The sequence below is a fragment of the Mustela lutreola genome, chromosome 2 (genome assembly GCF_030435805.1).
Source record: "Mustela lutreola isolate mMusLut2 chromosome 2, mMusLut2.pri, whole genome shotgun sequence".
NCBI lineage: Eukaryota > Metazoa > Chordata > Mammalia > Carnivora > Mustelidae > Mustela > Mustela lutreola.
The window spans coordinates 90,776,998-90,792,064 of NC_081291.1; the positions used below are offsets into that span (position 1 = coordinate 90,776,998).

At 47.9% G+C, this 15,067-nt stretch overlaps 1 protein-coding gene across 2 annotated transcripts in view; it reads left to right on the forward strand.

Moving 5' to 3' along the window:
* RFTN1 (raftlin, lipid raft linker 1) overlaps positions 1 to 15,067 on the forward strand; it is a 192,843-nt gene that overhangs the window by 129,226 nt on the left and 48,550 nt on the right. For both annotated transcript variants that reach the window (XM_059162543.1, XM_059162542.1), the window contains exons 5-6: positions 4,989 to 5,328; positions 14,260 to 14,463. In XM_059162543.1, the coding sequence (XP_059018526.1) occupies positions 4,989 to 5,328; positions 14,260 to 14,463 (544 nt within the window). The remainder of the gene's footprint in view (positions 1 to 4,988; positions 5,329 to 14,259; positions 14,464 to 15,067) is intronic.

Consider the following 15,067-nt stretch of genomic DNA (forward strand, 5'->3'; position numbering starts at 1 on the left):
CCAGAGGAGAAAGTCACAGCTGGGGAGTCCGAATTTGGGAATAATTAACATGTGACTAGTGACTAAACCCAAGTGAGTAGGGAAGGTCACCAGGGGGAGTACAGAGTGAGGAGACCAGGTGGCTGAGGGTGAAGCCCTACAAATGACAGCTGGTGCCCCCTATTAGTACGCTCAGGAGATTTGCTCAGTAAAGGCTGTGAATGAACAAATGAATAACGGAGTGAATGAGAAAGAAAGGATCCGTTTAACAAATATAGTCAAATGACTTTAAGAGAAAAAAAGTGCTGTACTAGAGTTAGAAGCCCTTACGGTCTAGCCAAATATTGATCTTTATAAAATCTAAATGCGGTTCCTCTGGTTAAAAAGGACTACTCCCCCCTTCGGGTAAACAATTTGGCAGCCTGTATCAAGCCTTTGAAAAGTTAATATCCCTTGACCCATTAATTCCTCTTCCAGGAATCCACCCAAAGGAAGTAAGCAGAGCTGCAAAGATTTATGCACAAAGATGTTTCATATTCTTAGGACACAAGTTTCTCTGGAATGCTTGGGTTGGAGGTGGGAGGGAGGCATTTAACTTTGGCATCTTTTTAAAAGTTTTGATAGTGTACAGTACTGTGGGGCAGGATACAAAATTCTCATTAGTGTTTAAGATAAAAGACAAGCATTCAAAGAAATCCCATGCTTTGCCCTCAGACCTCCATTCTCTGCTCTTGGAGTTACTACAGTGGGAAAGTTGGAGAATATGCTGGCCTGTAGGGTGAAGCCACAGCCTTTGCTGGCATGGCATTCAATGACATCCACGATATGGCCCTTCTGATTTCCAGCCCTTGCCCCCAACTCCTGGCTTCTCTGGTCATGATCCAGAAATGTTCATGTATCGAAGTTACTTCAATATATCAGGCTGTTTCAGACCATCTAGTTTTGCCCATGATAAGCCTTCTTTCTCTTTATCTGCATTGCCATTCTCCCTTTCCTTCACCTATCTTGTGAACTCCTATTCATCCTTCAAAACCTCCTGCAGATTGAATCCCTAAATAGGTTTTGCCTATCGAATTTGAATGTGTAAAGTGAGGCATACACACTCCAATTCTCTCAAACCCCTCACCTCTTCCTATAGTATTACATTATTTCATTTGTTACAGCCCTGAGCTGTCAGAAACTTTTCAGCCTCCCCTTTAGGTAGAAATAATCACTGTCATATTTATGCCTGTATATCCATTACTATGTTATCATTCTGTATGAAGAAATTTGTGGAGTATTTATTTTTTTCAATTGTAAAAGTAATATGCATACTCATTAGAAAAAGTTTGAAAAATTACACACTAATAGAAACATTACATAGCTGTCATCATACTATATCTATAAGGTTTAGAATCTTGATTTTTTTAACATCACATTATAAAATAAGCATTTTTGTGTCTTGCTGTTATAATTGTTTTTAAAATCTATTTACAATAATTAGCTGAATCTTCTTGAGAGCTGGGATTCCTATTTTGTTAAACCCAGCAACTAAGTACAATGTTAGTCTGGGCCAGTGTAGGAACTTAATACAGTGTGTTGAATTCTGGAACTGAAAAATTCATCAGTCTGCATCCCCACCTTCACTGAGCTCATTCTGGGAATGGAGACATACTTATTCACTCACTATTTATTGTATTCAGTAATTCATTGCCTGGATACTTACTCTACATCAGACATCATTCTAGCACCAGGGACAAAGCCATGCACAAAGCTCTGCCTATGTGACATATATATTCTAGAACAGTGATTCTCAAATTTGGGGTACACTGGAATTACTGGAAGCCTTGATAAAACACAAGTCTCTGGGCCCTACCCTCATGTCGTGATTCTATCATGATCCAGAAATATAAGGTGCTAGGTAGAACCTATTTGGGAACCAAATCTGACGGAGGTTTTGATTCATGGTTTCTGAGCCAGCGAGGCCTGAGTATTTACATTTCTAACAAGTTCCCAGGTGATGCTGGTGCTACTGATAAGGGACCCCACTTTGGGAACCCCTGGCATAGAGGATAAGTTTGAAGTACAGTAAGTAGCTCCAAAGATGAGGGTTGTCTTAATTGTGGGAGAAGGGCACATGTCCGGTTAATGCAAAAGCCTCTCTAATTTCAAGTCCCAGTAAGGAAGGAGAGGACTGGGATAATGGCCTGTGTCCAGAGTCCTCGGCTCCTTACTCTGGGTGACTATCAGCCATCTCGGCAGGGTCACAGAAACCTGGGACCTATAAGGAGCGAGGGTAGAGCAACAGTGACAGTTAGGAGTACCTTCTCTGTGCCTCTCCTTCCACACACCTGCCATATGGAATATCTAATCTTCAGAGCAACTGCAAAAGAGTATGATTCCCCTAGGTCCCCTGCATTTTATGGGTGAGAAAACTGAGGCCTAGAAAGTTGTGTAACTCTGGTTCCAGAGTCTCACACCTCGAGCTCCAAGCCAGGCCTTTTTACCCTTCAAACCCCATGACTCAGGCTGAGTCTGGCCTATGGTCGAGCCCTCAGTGGGACCAGCTTTTCAGAATACTTCAGCAGTCAGAGGTGTCTTGTCTGTGTGTGGGACACCCGCGGGAGGGGTTGGGTGCAAGTGTGCCCACAGGGTCCCTGTTCCTGCAGCACCGCAGCGAATGGAGAGGCTCGGATTTGCAGTTGGTGAAGGAGTGAGCCACGCTGGAGTGTAGGGGACTGATAGCTGAAACAGAGGTCTGCAGCCTGGAGGGAGATGGCTCACGGTCCTTCCGCTAGGAGCTACATCTGGAAATTATTAATAGTATTTTCTCACATGTGACAATTTGTGACCGTTAGGTTTCGTTTACTTTTACTACAGGTTTAGTGCCTTGAGAATTTGCATCACATGTTCAAAACTGTAAAAAACCTGTTTCCAAACCCCTTCCGAAGAAGTATAGGCAAGTCATGTGTGAAATAGTTAACAGATTTAGAAAATTAAGGTCAGAAAAAAGCCACCTCCATCCCCTGCAGTGGGAATGGGAGGTGTCACTGCTAACATGGCCAGGGTCCCCAGCTCTGACACATGCCCGCATGCAGCTGTCCATGGCTACCTGGACCACATCGCTTTAGCTTCACCCCTGTGCTGTAGCCTCCTGTCCTAGCCAGCTAGCAAGGGTTAACAGTACATAAGTGATGTAAGAAAAATGTCTCTTCGTCTTCTGTAGAACTGAGGAAGACACATTTTACACCATGGTGCTATAGGAGTCCTACAACAAAGTTCTCTGTTCCTTACTTCCAATTATGCATCTCTCTTGTGGACCTGGCACGTTTCCTCATTTGAGATATGTAAGATCCATTGCTTTGCTTATGTTGCCAGGAAGCTCAGAGCTAGGCTTTGTAGCCAGCAGCTTCCCTTAACCTAAGGTTCTTAGACAGTAATTATCTTCCCCCTTCTCTTTTGAAAACTTTCATTACCTGTGTCTTCTTTCAGAAGCTTTCCAAAACAATATCTAAAAGTAGGGGGGCATCACAGATTAATGGGCAAGAAATGAATTTTTAGAATGAAAAATGGTTTGTTTCATGGAAAGTTTCTTTTTTGTAATGGTCTTTGAAGGATTAAACAGGACAATTTATGGAAAATGCCAGGACAGTTTATGGAAAATGCCTAGAACAGTGCCTGGGACATAGTAGGTCTGCACTAGATGGTAATTTCTCCTATTGTTGTCATTATTTCTAGCACAGGCTAGATTTTATAGAAAGACTGGACTGTACATTTGTAACTGCTCTAGATTGCTTTCCAGAATATACAGTACTGAACTAAAATGACCTTTGGCTGTAAGTTAGGGTGGTTCATCCAAGGAGGCCTGCCGCTGCTTGGTTATCTCTTAGAGAGAGTAGCGCCATGCTGGCATTTCTTACTAATTCTCAAATGATGGTGGATGATCCCTGCAGAAGCCTCAAGATTTTCTGAGGTCATCCACTCAAGGGCTGGTGACTAAGACTTATACAACTCTGGGGTCTTCACTTCCTGATTTAGTTGTAAAGTGACCTGAGCATCCTTGCCCAGAAAGTCCCCTAAAGCTGATTTCCTAGTTTGGAATGGCTCTTGCTTGATTTTATTTGGCTACTCTTTTCCATTTTTCTTTCCCCTGTGATTATTAAATTCAGCTGCCAGGGGTATTTGTCAGGGAGTGAAGAGTTAAAGTGCCTTGGTACTCTGCGTGGCCATTAACCGCCCCCCCCCCCATCTTGGGGGCTCAGGAAGTGAGAAGCAAGTTCCCTGTGACCGGGACTGGATGGTGTGCACCATGGCTTGGAGACTCATCAGTATCAGTCTGCCCAAGCAACACCTGCAGGTTGCTTTTTTGGGTGTTTTTGGGTGCCTTTGGCAGAGGCGGAGAGCACCGCGGAGCAGGTGTCAGTCAGATTTCCCCGCTGTGGGGAGCGTGCACATCAGCTTTCACGCAGTGGTGATTTTCCCCACCTCCGCCCTTCTCTGCCAAAACCATTGTTGAAAAGAGGAAGCTCTTTGGGTCATAAAATGTCATCTGGTAGTTAGTATATGGCTATATAGACCTACTGGATTACACAGTAGCCTGATTGGCAGGAAGTAGGTGATTCATCAGAAAAAAAAAAAAAAAAAACGAAAAAAACAAACTCTTACCAAAATGAACTTCCTCTTTCAAACCCTTTGTTCCAACTCATCCTTTAGAACCTTCTTGCAGCCTCTTAGAAAAAAAAAATAACCAACAGGAGACTAATGTAGTATTTCAAAGAAGGGGAATCTCAGCCCTGTCTAGCCACATGTTTCATAGTTAAAAAGCGCAAGCCCCATGCCGTCTGTCCCCAGTGGGACCAGGCTTAGGGTGTGGCCGCTGCCATAGGGACATCTGCCACCTTGAGAGATTTCATGGCCGAGACTGAAACAGCCACAGATGCCTTCAGTGAGGTGTTTTGGATGCTGCACACGGCCCACCTTTGATAGAACATTCCATTCACCCAGGCCCTTTCATTTTGTTTGCCTCGCAGGTCCAAGAAGCTGCAAGTCAAGGCCTGAAATTCGTGGGTGTCATACCTCAGTATGGTTGCCCTGCGAAGTCAGCAGGCAGCAGCCCCCCAGCGGACACCAGAGCTGCAGAAAAAGAGCGGGGCAGGTGCAGGGAGGACGAGAACCCCGGGCTTCCAGCGGGGACAGACAGCGGCCAGGAGCCAGGCAAGGGCCCTGGAGGGGAGACGCCCATTGCCGAGCAACCCACCTCGCCCTCTGGAGAAGGGGACGGTGCAGAACTGTCCCCACATGGGGTGAGCAAGACTCTGGATGGGCCAGACGGTGACCTGTTGGAAGTGCATGAGGAGCCACTCTCGGGAAGTAAGTATGTCAACACAGGGACTTTTGACCCACTTACAGACAGCCTAACAGCTTTCCAGTAATCCCCGTGGCATTTTAGGAAAAGAAATGGGATGAGAGTATACAGACAGCAGTCCATCGCAGGAGAATCTGGATTTTTCTGTGCCTCCTGACTGGTGGCTTACAGACGTATGACTTCTGGAAGAGCAGGACTACATGAAATTGACTTGCAGTGGCTCCAATATGTCACATCTGAAGTGGATTCTAGGACTTGAAGGATTTTATCCCCACGCTCTTGCACTGCCCTTAGACGACCCCACTCCTTGCACAGGAAGTGTTCATGTGCAGGGCACCCGTGCAGAATCGATGCTCCGCTTTTGGTCTGTTCGTTTTGAATGTCCACCCAGAGAGAGAAATCCAGAGAGCCAGTTTGGAGGACGAATTAGGCAAGGAACTGGTGATTCAGCTCACTCAGCTGTAAAATACCAGGTTTCAGGGAGGGTGTCTAGTTAACAGGCCTGCACTGTGGAGGGAATACTGCCACGGAGAGACCACCGATGTGTGAACCCTCTTATGTTGTAGCGGCCGTTAGAGCGTGCACGTTAGTGTGGCCATTTCAGATAACAGCATAACAACAATGATAGTGACCAGCGGTTAGTGGTACCTCCTGTACACCAGGCCCTGCCCCAGTAAGCACCTCACATGCCTGATCTCCTAGTTCTCTCTATATCACTGAGATGTGGGCTGCTGTGGTTTCCTTGTCCATTGTACAGCTGAGTAAACTGAGGCTGGGAGAGTACATCTTCACCCAGGCTGGAAACTGGCAGAGCTGGTTTGTGAGCCCAGCAGCCTTAACCACCATCCCTTCATGCCTCTCTGCGCGGTCTCTCCTGTGTGATACTCTCATACACCAGTAAGATTCACTGAGGCCTTCAGTTTATGGTGAGTGAAGTTTCTCTCCATTTCCCTGTCATTCCCTTTCTTCTTTCTCCAGAAAATCTAGCATCCAGCCATTTCCAGCCATTTCCTGAGAGCCAGGCACTCGTAGGAGCTTCGTGGACTCCTCCAGCCTTTACAAGGTGCACAAGTAACAAGACTCCCAGGAGATCCCCAGGCCTTAGGAGGCCTTTGTCCTTAGCCTTAACCTTCCTGGTTAATGTCATTATTCATTTACTGAGTCTTGAACTTAGCCTCTTATTTACTTATTTGTTTGAGAGAGAGAGACAGAGACAGAGAGCAGGGAAAAGAGTAGAGGGAGAGGGACAAGCAGATCCCTTGCTGAGAACAGAGCCTGACCAAGGGCTTGATCCCACGACCCTGAGTTTATGACCTAAGCTGAGATTAAGAGTTGGATGCTTAACTGACTGAGCCACCCAGGTGGCCTGAAATTAGCTTCTTACTAATGATGAGGAACAGTTTATGCTTTGAGAGTAGGAATGAAGGTGGAACAGTTTATTTTATTATGTTAGGTCAGTACTTCTTGAAAAGGAAATTGTGGGATGGTTCATTCTGGGCTTATTTACAAAGTTGATTTAGAGGGGGAGATTGGCACTGCCTCCATTCTGGGATATATTGTGATAGTTGTTTAATCAAGGTCCAGATCCTTCTTAAATATGTACTAAAGTGGGGCTTATCGTTTATGAAACATTTTACACAGTTTGAGGTAGACTTCTTCCTCCAGAGTAGCTGAGACTCGGGCCTGTCTCCTGATGAATGTCTAAATCTTGTTCCAGAAACCATCTTCTACTGGTGTTGGGCTAGATGTGTTGGTCTGAATCCCCAGAAAGAAGATAGTCCTCCTTGGAGGAGCACGCAAGGGTGAGGGCTCAGGGCAGGCATAGTCCCTCCAGGAGAAAAGAGTAGGAGTCATTAAGAGGCAGGTAGCACTGGGTTAAGAACTTAGACTCTGGGGACGCCTGGGTGGCTTACTGGGTTAAGTGTCTGCCTTCAGCTCAGGTCGTGATCCCAGGGTCCTGAGATTGAGCCCCATTTTGGGCTCCCTTCCTTCTTCTTCTGACTCTACCCCCTGCTGGTACTCGTGTTCTCTCTCTCTCTCTCTCTCTCTCTCTCTCTCAAATAAACAATAAATGATCTTTGAGAGTCTAGACTCTGCTTACATTCATTCCATTTGCCATCTTCTCCTTAGGCAGTCTTGGGCAAGTTACCCTCCTTTGCCTCAGTTTCTTACCCTGGAGAATAGAGACAGAACAATAGTTTCTTGTTGAAAGGTTAAGTGAGGGAGACATTTAAGGCACTGTTTGACTCTTAAGTGTGAACTGTTACCACTGGCACGCAGGCTCAGTAGCCCCACCCACGGACCTCTGCCTCTGCAGGGAGCCCTGGCTTGGAGAAAGGAGGGCGTCAATATTGAAATACCCCTCGGGACTTTTCTGATCTTTCCTGCTCCAGAATCGACCTTTCTCTGAGCCTGCTTCTGGACTTCCTGCCCTCTGTGGTTGACCCAAGGGAAAATTCACTGGGACTTTTCTGATCTTTCCTGCTCCAGAATCGACCTTTCTCTGAGCCTGCTTCTGGACTTCCTGCCCTCTGTGGTTGACCCAAGGGAAAATTCACTGGGACTTTTCTGATCTTTCCTGCTCCAGAATCGACCTTTCTCTGAGCCTGCTTCTGGACTTCCTGCCCTCTGTGGTTGACCCAAGGGAAAATTCACTGGGAAGAATTGTACTAGGACCATTTCCCACATGTTCCCCTGGGGCTTTTTGCCTCCCTTAGGCAGACTCTCCTCAGTTGCTGAACTCACAGAGCCCTTCAACACAGGCGGTGTCTTGGCCTGTGTCTCGTTTCTTCAAGACTCTGTTCTCTACTAGCAGACCAGATCCTGCTGAAGAATGATAGGTTAATGCATGTCTGGAGGTGGTCAGCCCAATAGTGGATGGAATTTTGGGCCTTGGAGGCCAAGAAGTACACACTTTAATCTCACTCAGTGGCCAGATGGCTGTCTGTTGTCTACACACGAGTGGGCCTTATCTATCTACTCAGGAGGCCACAGGTCTCTGAAATTTTGGCAGCTTGTTGCTATCCTTTATTCCTTGTTGTGTGGCATGAATGAGCCCTTGGACTTGCTTCATCAGTTCACGAACATACAGGTGTTACTGGTACACATCCATGGCCTCGTGGGGGATGGGCAGACGACAGTCATGATGGTGGCAGCTCTGGCTGAACCAGTCTAAGTTCTTCCGATGGGCCATTTTTTTTTTTTAAAGATTTTATTTATTTATTTGACAGAGAGAGATTACAAGTAGACAGAGAGGCAGGCAGAGAGAGAGAGGAGGAAGCAGACTCCCTGCTGAGCAGAGAGCCCGATGCGGGACTCGATCCCAGGACCCTGAGATCATGACCTGAGCCGAAGGCAGCGGCTTAACCCACTGAGCCACCCAGGCGCCCCCGATGGGCCATTTTGATGGCGCCTCACAATAGCTTTACGATGGTGGACGCTATTATGAAGCCCATCTTGTAGATAAGGAAAGTCACCATCTATGCCGTCACATAGTGAAATTTTATCTCTTAGCTTGAGCACCCAGCCTCCCCAAAGGCGGGACATGCAGAAGCCCTGTCAGCATTGGTCATGGCCTTCACCTGACCCCAGCCTCTCTTGTCAGTCTCTTTCCTGAGAAGTCTTACCATTTCCTTCCACCCTCACCCTGTGGCCCGCGTCCCCCCAGCTTGCCCTCCTTGCTGCTTGCTCAGCTTTCAGCTTGCCTTTCTCTCAGTGCCCCCTAAGGAGGGTGAAGTGTTTTCACTCCTCTTTCTGCCAGGTGGGCTTAAATAGGCAATCACAGCAAGACAATTAAAAAAAACCCAGAGGGAGTCTCCCTCTTTCCCCCTCCTTCCCCTCGTTTAATTTATTTCCTTTATAGGAGGCCTAGGGGAGCAGGTCTAGGCTGCAAGGGCTCCCATAAGGCTCACCAGCAAATTCACCATCCAGACATGCGGCAGGCCACCCTCCCCGTCCCCGTGGGCTCTTGAACGGCTGCTCTGGTCCAGAGGTTCTGCTCCACTTGCCCACACAGGTCCCTCTGGAGACCAATCTTGGGGTTCTCTTCCTGATCACTGACTTTTCTTTCCTGGTCCTGGAGAATTTTCATGCACGCAGAGATCTCCCGAGCAGGTGCAGGGACAGCCCGGGGCCTCAATCCTAGACAGTGCCATTCCCACGCTTGCCCCCGCCTTATGGTGAACACACAGCACCCCCTGTAGCTGTACTCAGAGGAGCACGAATGGCCCCTTGTGATGCATTTCTGTTGATAGGGAGCATGCTTTCTTCATCTGTAAACATCAGTCCAGGTGGGGAAGGCCAGTGCAGGGAAAGGTTAGGAAGGCATCCCCACATGTCTACCTGTCACTTCTCTCCTGGCTGGCAGCATTCCTGTCTGTCCTTCGCTCAGCATCTCTGTTGCATCATCTTCAGTCAGAGAAACAAGGAGGCCAGGAAGGTCCACACAAATTCAGATTGTTCTCACCATCCCTGAGATAATAATCGAGCATCTTCCAAGTGCTCTCCTTCCTATCCTATGCCTAGCCACTTAAAATGCTTAGAAATGCCAGCCAGAAACCTCAGCCAGTGACCTCAACTGTATTTCTCGGCTGAGGAGTTTTTATTCAGTAGGCCTCCCTGTGCAGCCAGCTCACTGTGTGGGGAGGGAGAGGTGGTGTCCCACTGAGTCTGGCCTTTCTGGTGTGTAGCCAGCCCCCATCCCACACTGAGCCAGTGCCCTCCCCTCCCTTCCTTGTGCCCCCAGGATGGTTCTAGCCTGTGGTTCTGCCTCCTCCCAGATCTGCCACCTGCCACCATCTTCTTGGCCTTTCACTCAGTCCATTAACAAATAGCTAGTGAGCTCCGACCCGTGCTCAGCGGCTCCTGCTTTCTGTGTACTGATGAAATTAGCCTCTTGTTAGATTTGGAAACAGCCCAAGGTCTGGGGTTGGAAAGACTCTTGGCTTTGCCACTTTCCAGCTTGTGATGTCGGGGGGGGGGGGGGTCCACTCAAGGTTTCTGGGCACAGAACCCTTGCTGTCCCTCGTGTAGGCTGGGAGAGTCGCATCAGATGGTGGAGGTCAAAGTGCCTGTGGCTACCGCTGCCCTTGCCAGGGGCTTCCCGTGGAATGCTGTGTATGCTGTGGTTCCACTGCTTTGTCCACACAAACGGGCCGCACCCAGGCCCAGAGGGGCCCTGCTTATCCTACCCACGCCTGACAGAAGTCTGAAGCAGTTTCTCTCAGATCAGGAATCTGGATGAGCTCCAGGCCCTTCTGCCCTCTTGTCCCACCACAGAGCCCACAGCCCTGCTTTCCAGTGCAAACCTTCCGTCTGAGCACCCCCGCCTCCCTGCCTGTGACCTCAGCAGACCTTAGCCCCCTCTTAGTCCAGCTACCAGGTCAAGTCTGACTCCCACATGTTTCTTCCCACCCAGGCAACTCGCCAGCTTCCTCCTCCACCCACTCTAACCCTTGGAGCCCCGTGCTTTAAACAGGCACTGGACTCTCTCTTCCCTGCAGCCTGGAGGTCTCTTAGAACACCAGGACCCAACCAGCTTGCCTGCTCCCTGCCAATCACAGGGTCTCTGGGGCCTCACTTGCAGACAGACTGCAGACTTCCACCCCGTGCCTAAATCCCCACTGCCTGGCGTGGGCTTCAGAACTGGCATCTTCCTTCTTTCCTTCCTGCTCCTGAGGAGCTTAGCAAGACAGTGGCAGGCCTGGCTGTCAGGCTGGAAGCGCCCAGGAGGTCCCATGCCCCTCCTCTTTCCCTAGCTTGTTGCACTTGTCAGGTTCAAGTCAATCTGGCAAATGTGTATGTATCCCCTATCATTATTACAGGGACTTTTCTGCACATGGGGGATCTAAATAGCACGAGGCAAGCCCCCCTTGTGTGAGGGAGAAAGAGAAAGACAAGAAGACAAATAAAAATCCAAGTCAAGACAGTCCTGATGCTCCTCAGACACTCTGCCAGACCAATTCTTTAGCTGTTCTCAGAACGTTCTCAGAAACAATGCTTTCCCCCCTCCTTTGGGACTTTCTGTCCCATGTCTGGAAAAATCTTCCAGCTGGGGTCATGGCAGAGTCACCTAGCAGCTGAGAAAATTTAAACAAACTTGGGACTTCTTTTTGGAACCCTCGGTGCCTGCCCATGTGATGATGTGTGCCGGAGAATCAGAATATTAAAACACCAAAGGGCATTATTTGGGGACAGTTCTGTTGACCAGTTTCCATGTGAGTAGTGAGAGGATTGTGGCCAAGGATCCAGCGGGAGAGGGGAGTTAACTGAAGGGTTACACATCTGAAATCAGATTTCTCCCAATATTTCATCGCTGCTCATGCTTTGGAGGCTCCTGAGTCCAGCAGCATTTCCTTCCCTTCCGGACAAATTTATTTCTGTCTCTGGCTTCGGCCCTCTTCCCTGGGGAGGATCCCGATGGGAGAGCTGGGGCACGGTCAGCCCCGTGCTGTCTACCTTGTCTGGCAGGCTCTGCCTTCCCTTCCTGTCCAGCAGCCTCCACTTCCCCTTTTGGTCTTCCCCTTTTTCTGTTTCATTACGCATTTGGGAAAGTTGTGTTTCTGTCTTGCCGTCTGAGTGGGGAATCCTTGTGGGTGATGAAGTGTTGTCATGTGTTTTTGGACTTTGGCCGTGGTCAGATTCTCCACTCGCCTCTCCCCTGTAGGGGCTGTGGTTTCTTTTTCTTTTTAATCTCTATATGTTTGTGCTTGACCAGAGCAGACTGTGGTGATTGGTGCTCTGGCCCACGCTGGGGTCACCTGAGGACGGCTGTCCTAGCCTCTGCCTGCAAGCGTTCTCTAGAACGAGAATGTGCCCCTACAGGCCAGACACACCCAGGGAATTCGTACCTCAGGAGTGGCCTTCAGTTCCTGAGGATAAATGCCCAGGCTTCCTTGCCTCTTGGGAAGGCAATCTGAGGTGTGTTCTGTACAGGGTCTCAGGGGGCCCTGTTAACTGAGCCCCATTTGCTACAGCAGTAACCCACTCATTAAGGCACCCTTCACTGGCTTTCCTCTCTTCCCTATTTCCTACCCCTCCTCCCTCACTCTGTTTCCTGGGATCGTGTCCCAAATAAACTACTGGCATTCAAAACATACAGGGTTTGCTTTGGAAGAAATCCGAATAAAGTCAGGGACTCACTAAAGCATTGCTTATCCTCTTGTCTTTAGTAGCTGTGGCTTTTATTTGAACCCCTAGCACCTAAGCAGTGGAGAAGGCCTGATTCTTTAGTTCACATCCTGTCCCCCTTAGCGCCAATCTGTTGCTTGATTTCCCCACCATTTCTTTGCATGACTCCATTCCTCAAGTGTGTATTTCAAAGTCATGAATATAGTCCAGTGATTACCACCTCCGTACACCAAGGCCTAATTTCTTGTGTGAAAACATTTACTGGCTAGAGGTGGCTTCCTGAGTCAGGCAAGTGGACTGCGAAATGTAATTGGGAGTGGGGATCATAAATAGGCCAGATTTGGTTGCTTAAAATCCAGGTGGCCACTTTTAAAGATGGGCACCTCTCTTTCCTAATTGGTTCTATACAATGGAGACCCTGAAATGGTCCCCCCGCTAGCTTAACTCTTGCTGGTGACAAAGGGTCATGGCCTGGCATTGTTCCCGAGGGATCTTGGCTGATGTTTGCTCAGATGGAGCTGTAAAAGACTTCCTTTGCCCGGAACACAATACCTATTGGGATAATTTTAGCTGTTGTGTGAATGGACATATTTGGTGTTAATGTGCCTCATCATTCCTTCTGTATATAGCGACCGGTAGTTGCTTCCCTGATGGTCATGAAGCAAACGTTCCCTTTTAAATTCATTTACTTAAATAAAGGAAAGTGATTGTGCTTAAAATAATAATGCAGCTAAGTGTTTGGATACTACAGAATAGTGAGATACTGAAATATGGCGGGAGACCGCATCCCAGAAGGTGGGTCGAGGCCAGGTCTCTCCTGCAGGGAGCATGAGTGTGCTTTGTCCTTTTCGCTCATGTCAGCCATTGTTTACGACTTTTAAAATGTTTCTTTGAAAGAAGGGTGGGGATTTTCTTATTATTCCAGTAGATATTTTTGGAAACCAAAGCATACTACTGACTAGACTGTGTGAGCAAAGCATTTTAGGCTGGGTAAACTCTGATTGCTTGACTACATGAATAACACAAAAATAGACCTTCAAGACTTAGATTGAAATTCCAGGTATTCCTCGAGGCTGATACTGCTCGCTCGTGGCCAGCAGCACGTACGGCCGGTGTGGGGCAGCTGCCGGCTGGTAGTGAGTATTGATTTTTGAAGAACTGAGCTATAAATGAAGGAAGGATAAGCTCAGAGCCCCACTCCCAGGGCCATCTACCTACCACTCCAGGCAAGAACCCCCATTTACGGGAACATATTTATTTTTACATATCAATGGTGTGTTTTTTATGTACTTGATTAAATATTACGGTTTCGGCCCCAGGAAACACCGCTGCAGTTTATAAATAGTGAGTTCAGGGGTGTACAGGGTTCCTGGAATTAGAGCAGTATTTTTAGTCTTATGTGCCTCTGTCTCTTCACCTTTTTTTAAAGGACCAACTCTCACCCAAATACATCCACTTGTTTTCCCCCAAAACACCTATGTATGCGTTTCTTGAAATGTCCCCAATGTCTTCACAAACACCTGACTGTACAAACTGATCCCAGATAACAGTTGTTCATCCTCCTATGCCAGATTCAAAACCCACGTACCCACCGGAAGCTCAGTCTTTGACGTACATGTCATTTTCAAGGCTCCCTAACGTACAGTTGGAATCAGGTTTTACTATTCGGCAAAGGTGCAACCTAACAGAGAGTTTACCTTTGAGAACGTTTCTCCAGGCTCCTAAGAGATTCCCTACTAGACCCAAGGAGGCAGGTTTTTATCACTGTTTGACCTCTTCTCTCCCACCTGCTTTACAAATCCCAACAGAAATGGAGATCCTCGCCCTTTTCAACAAACCGAAGAGCCATCAGAAGTGCCGCCAATACTATCCTGTCAGCATTCCTCTCCGGGTCTCTAAGAACGGCCAGACGGTGAGCGGTTTGGATGCCAACTGGTTGGAGCACATGAGTGACCACTTCCGGAAAGGAGGCATGCTGGTGAATGCCGTCTTCTACCTTGGCATGGTCAATGGTATGGAAGTTACAAACCTTGGGCGGCCCTCACCAACTCTGCTTCTCTTTTCCTCCTAGCCCGTCTTCAGTGCCTGCCCCATTCAGATAGCCCCGCAGCTGATAAATTTGCTGCATTTGATTTCTAATTCACACAAAATCCACCCCTGTGCTCCCCGAACCTCCCTAGGAATCGGCCAGGTATCTTCTGAAATGACAGAGAAATGGAAGTGATTCTTTGTTTTTCGTGGTGGCCTCAATCCACATTGCTTTTAAAGGTTTTTAAAAAGATGATTTTGTTAATTGCCCCCTGGGGTCATGCCTCAAGCACCCCCTGCTCAAGTGCAAATTGTTTGTGAACACTATTGCCTTGGAAGTAGCAGTAGCAGCACCCAGGATTAACCCCTGAGAAGTGAATCAAACTGCTTTGTTTCTGTAAACTCTGTAGAAAAACACACTGTCTCTTTGTCTAATGGCACCCGGTACCCCCTCCTCAGTAATGATCTCTTTCTGGGGGAGGCTGCATGGAGTGCTTTGATTGATGGCCACTCTTCTAAAGCAGAGAATATGTGCCCACAGTGGGGAAGGGTGTCAGGCAAAGAAGGAGTTTAGGGTGAATACAACGG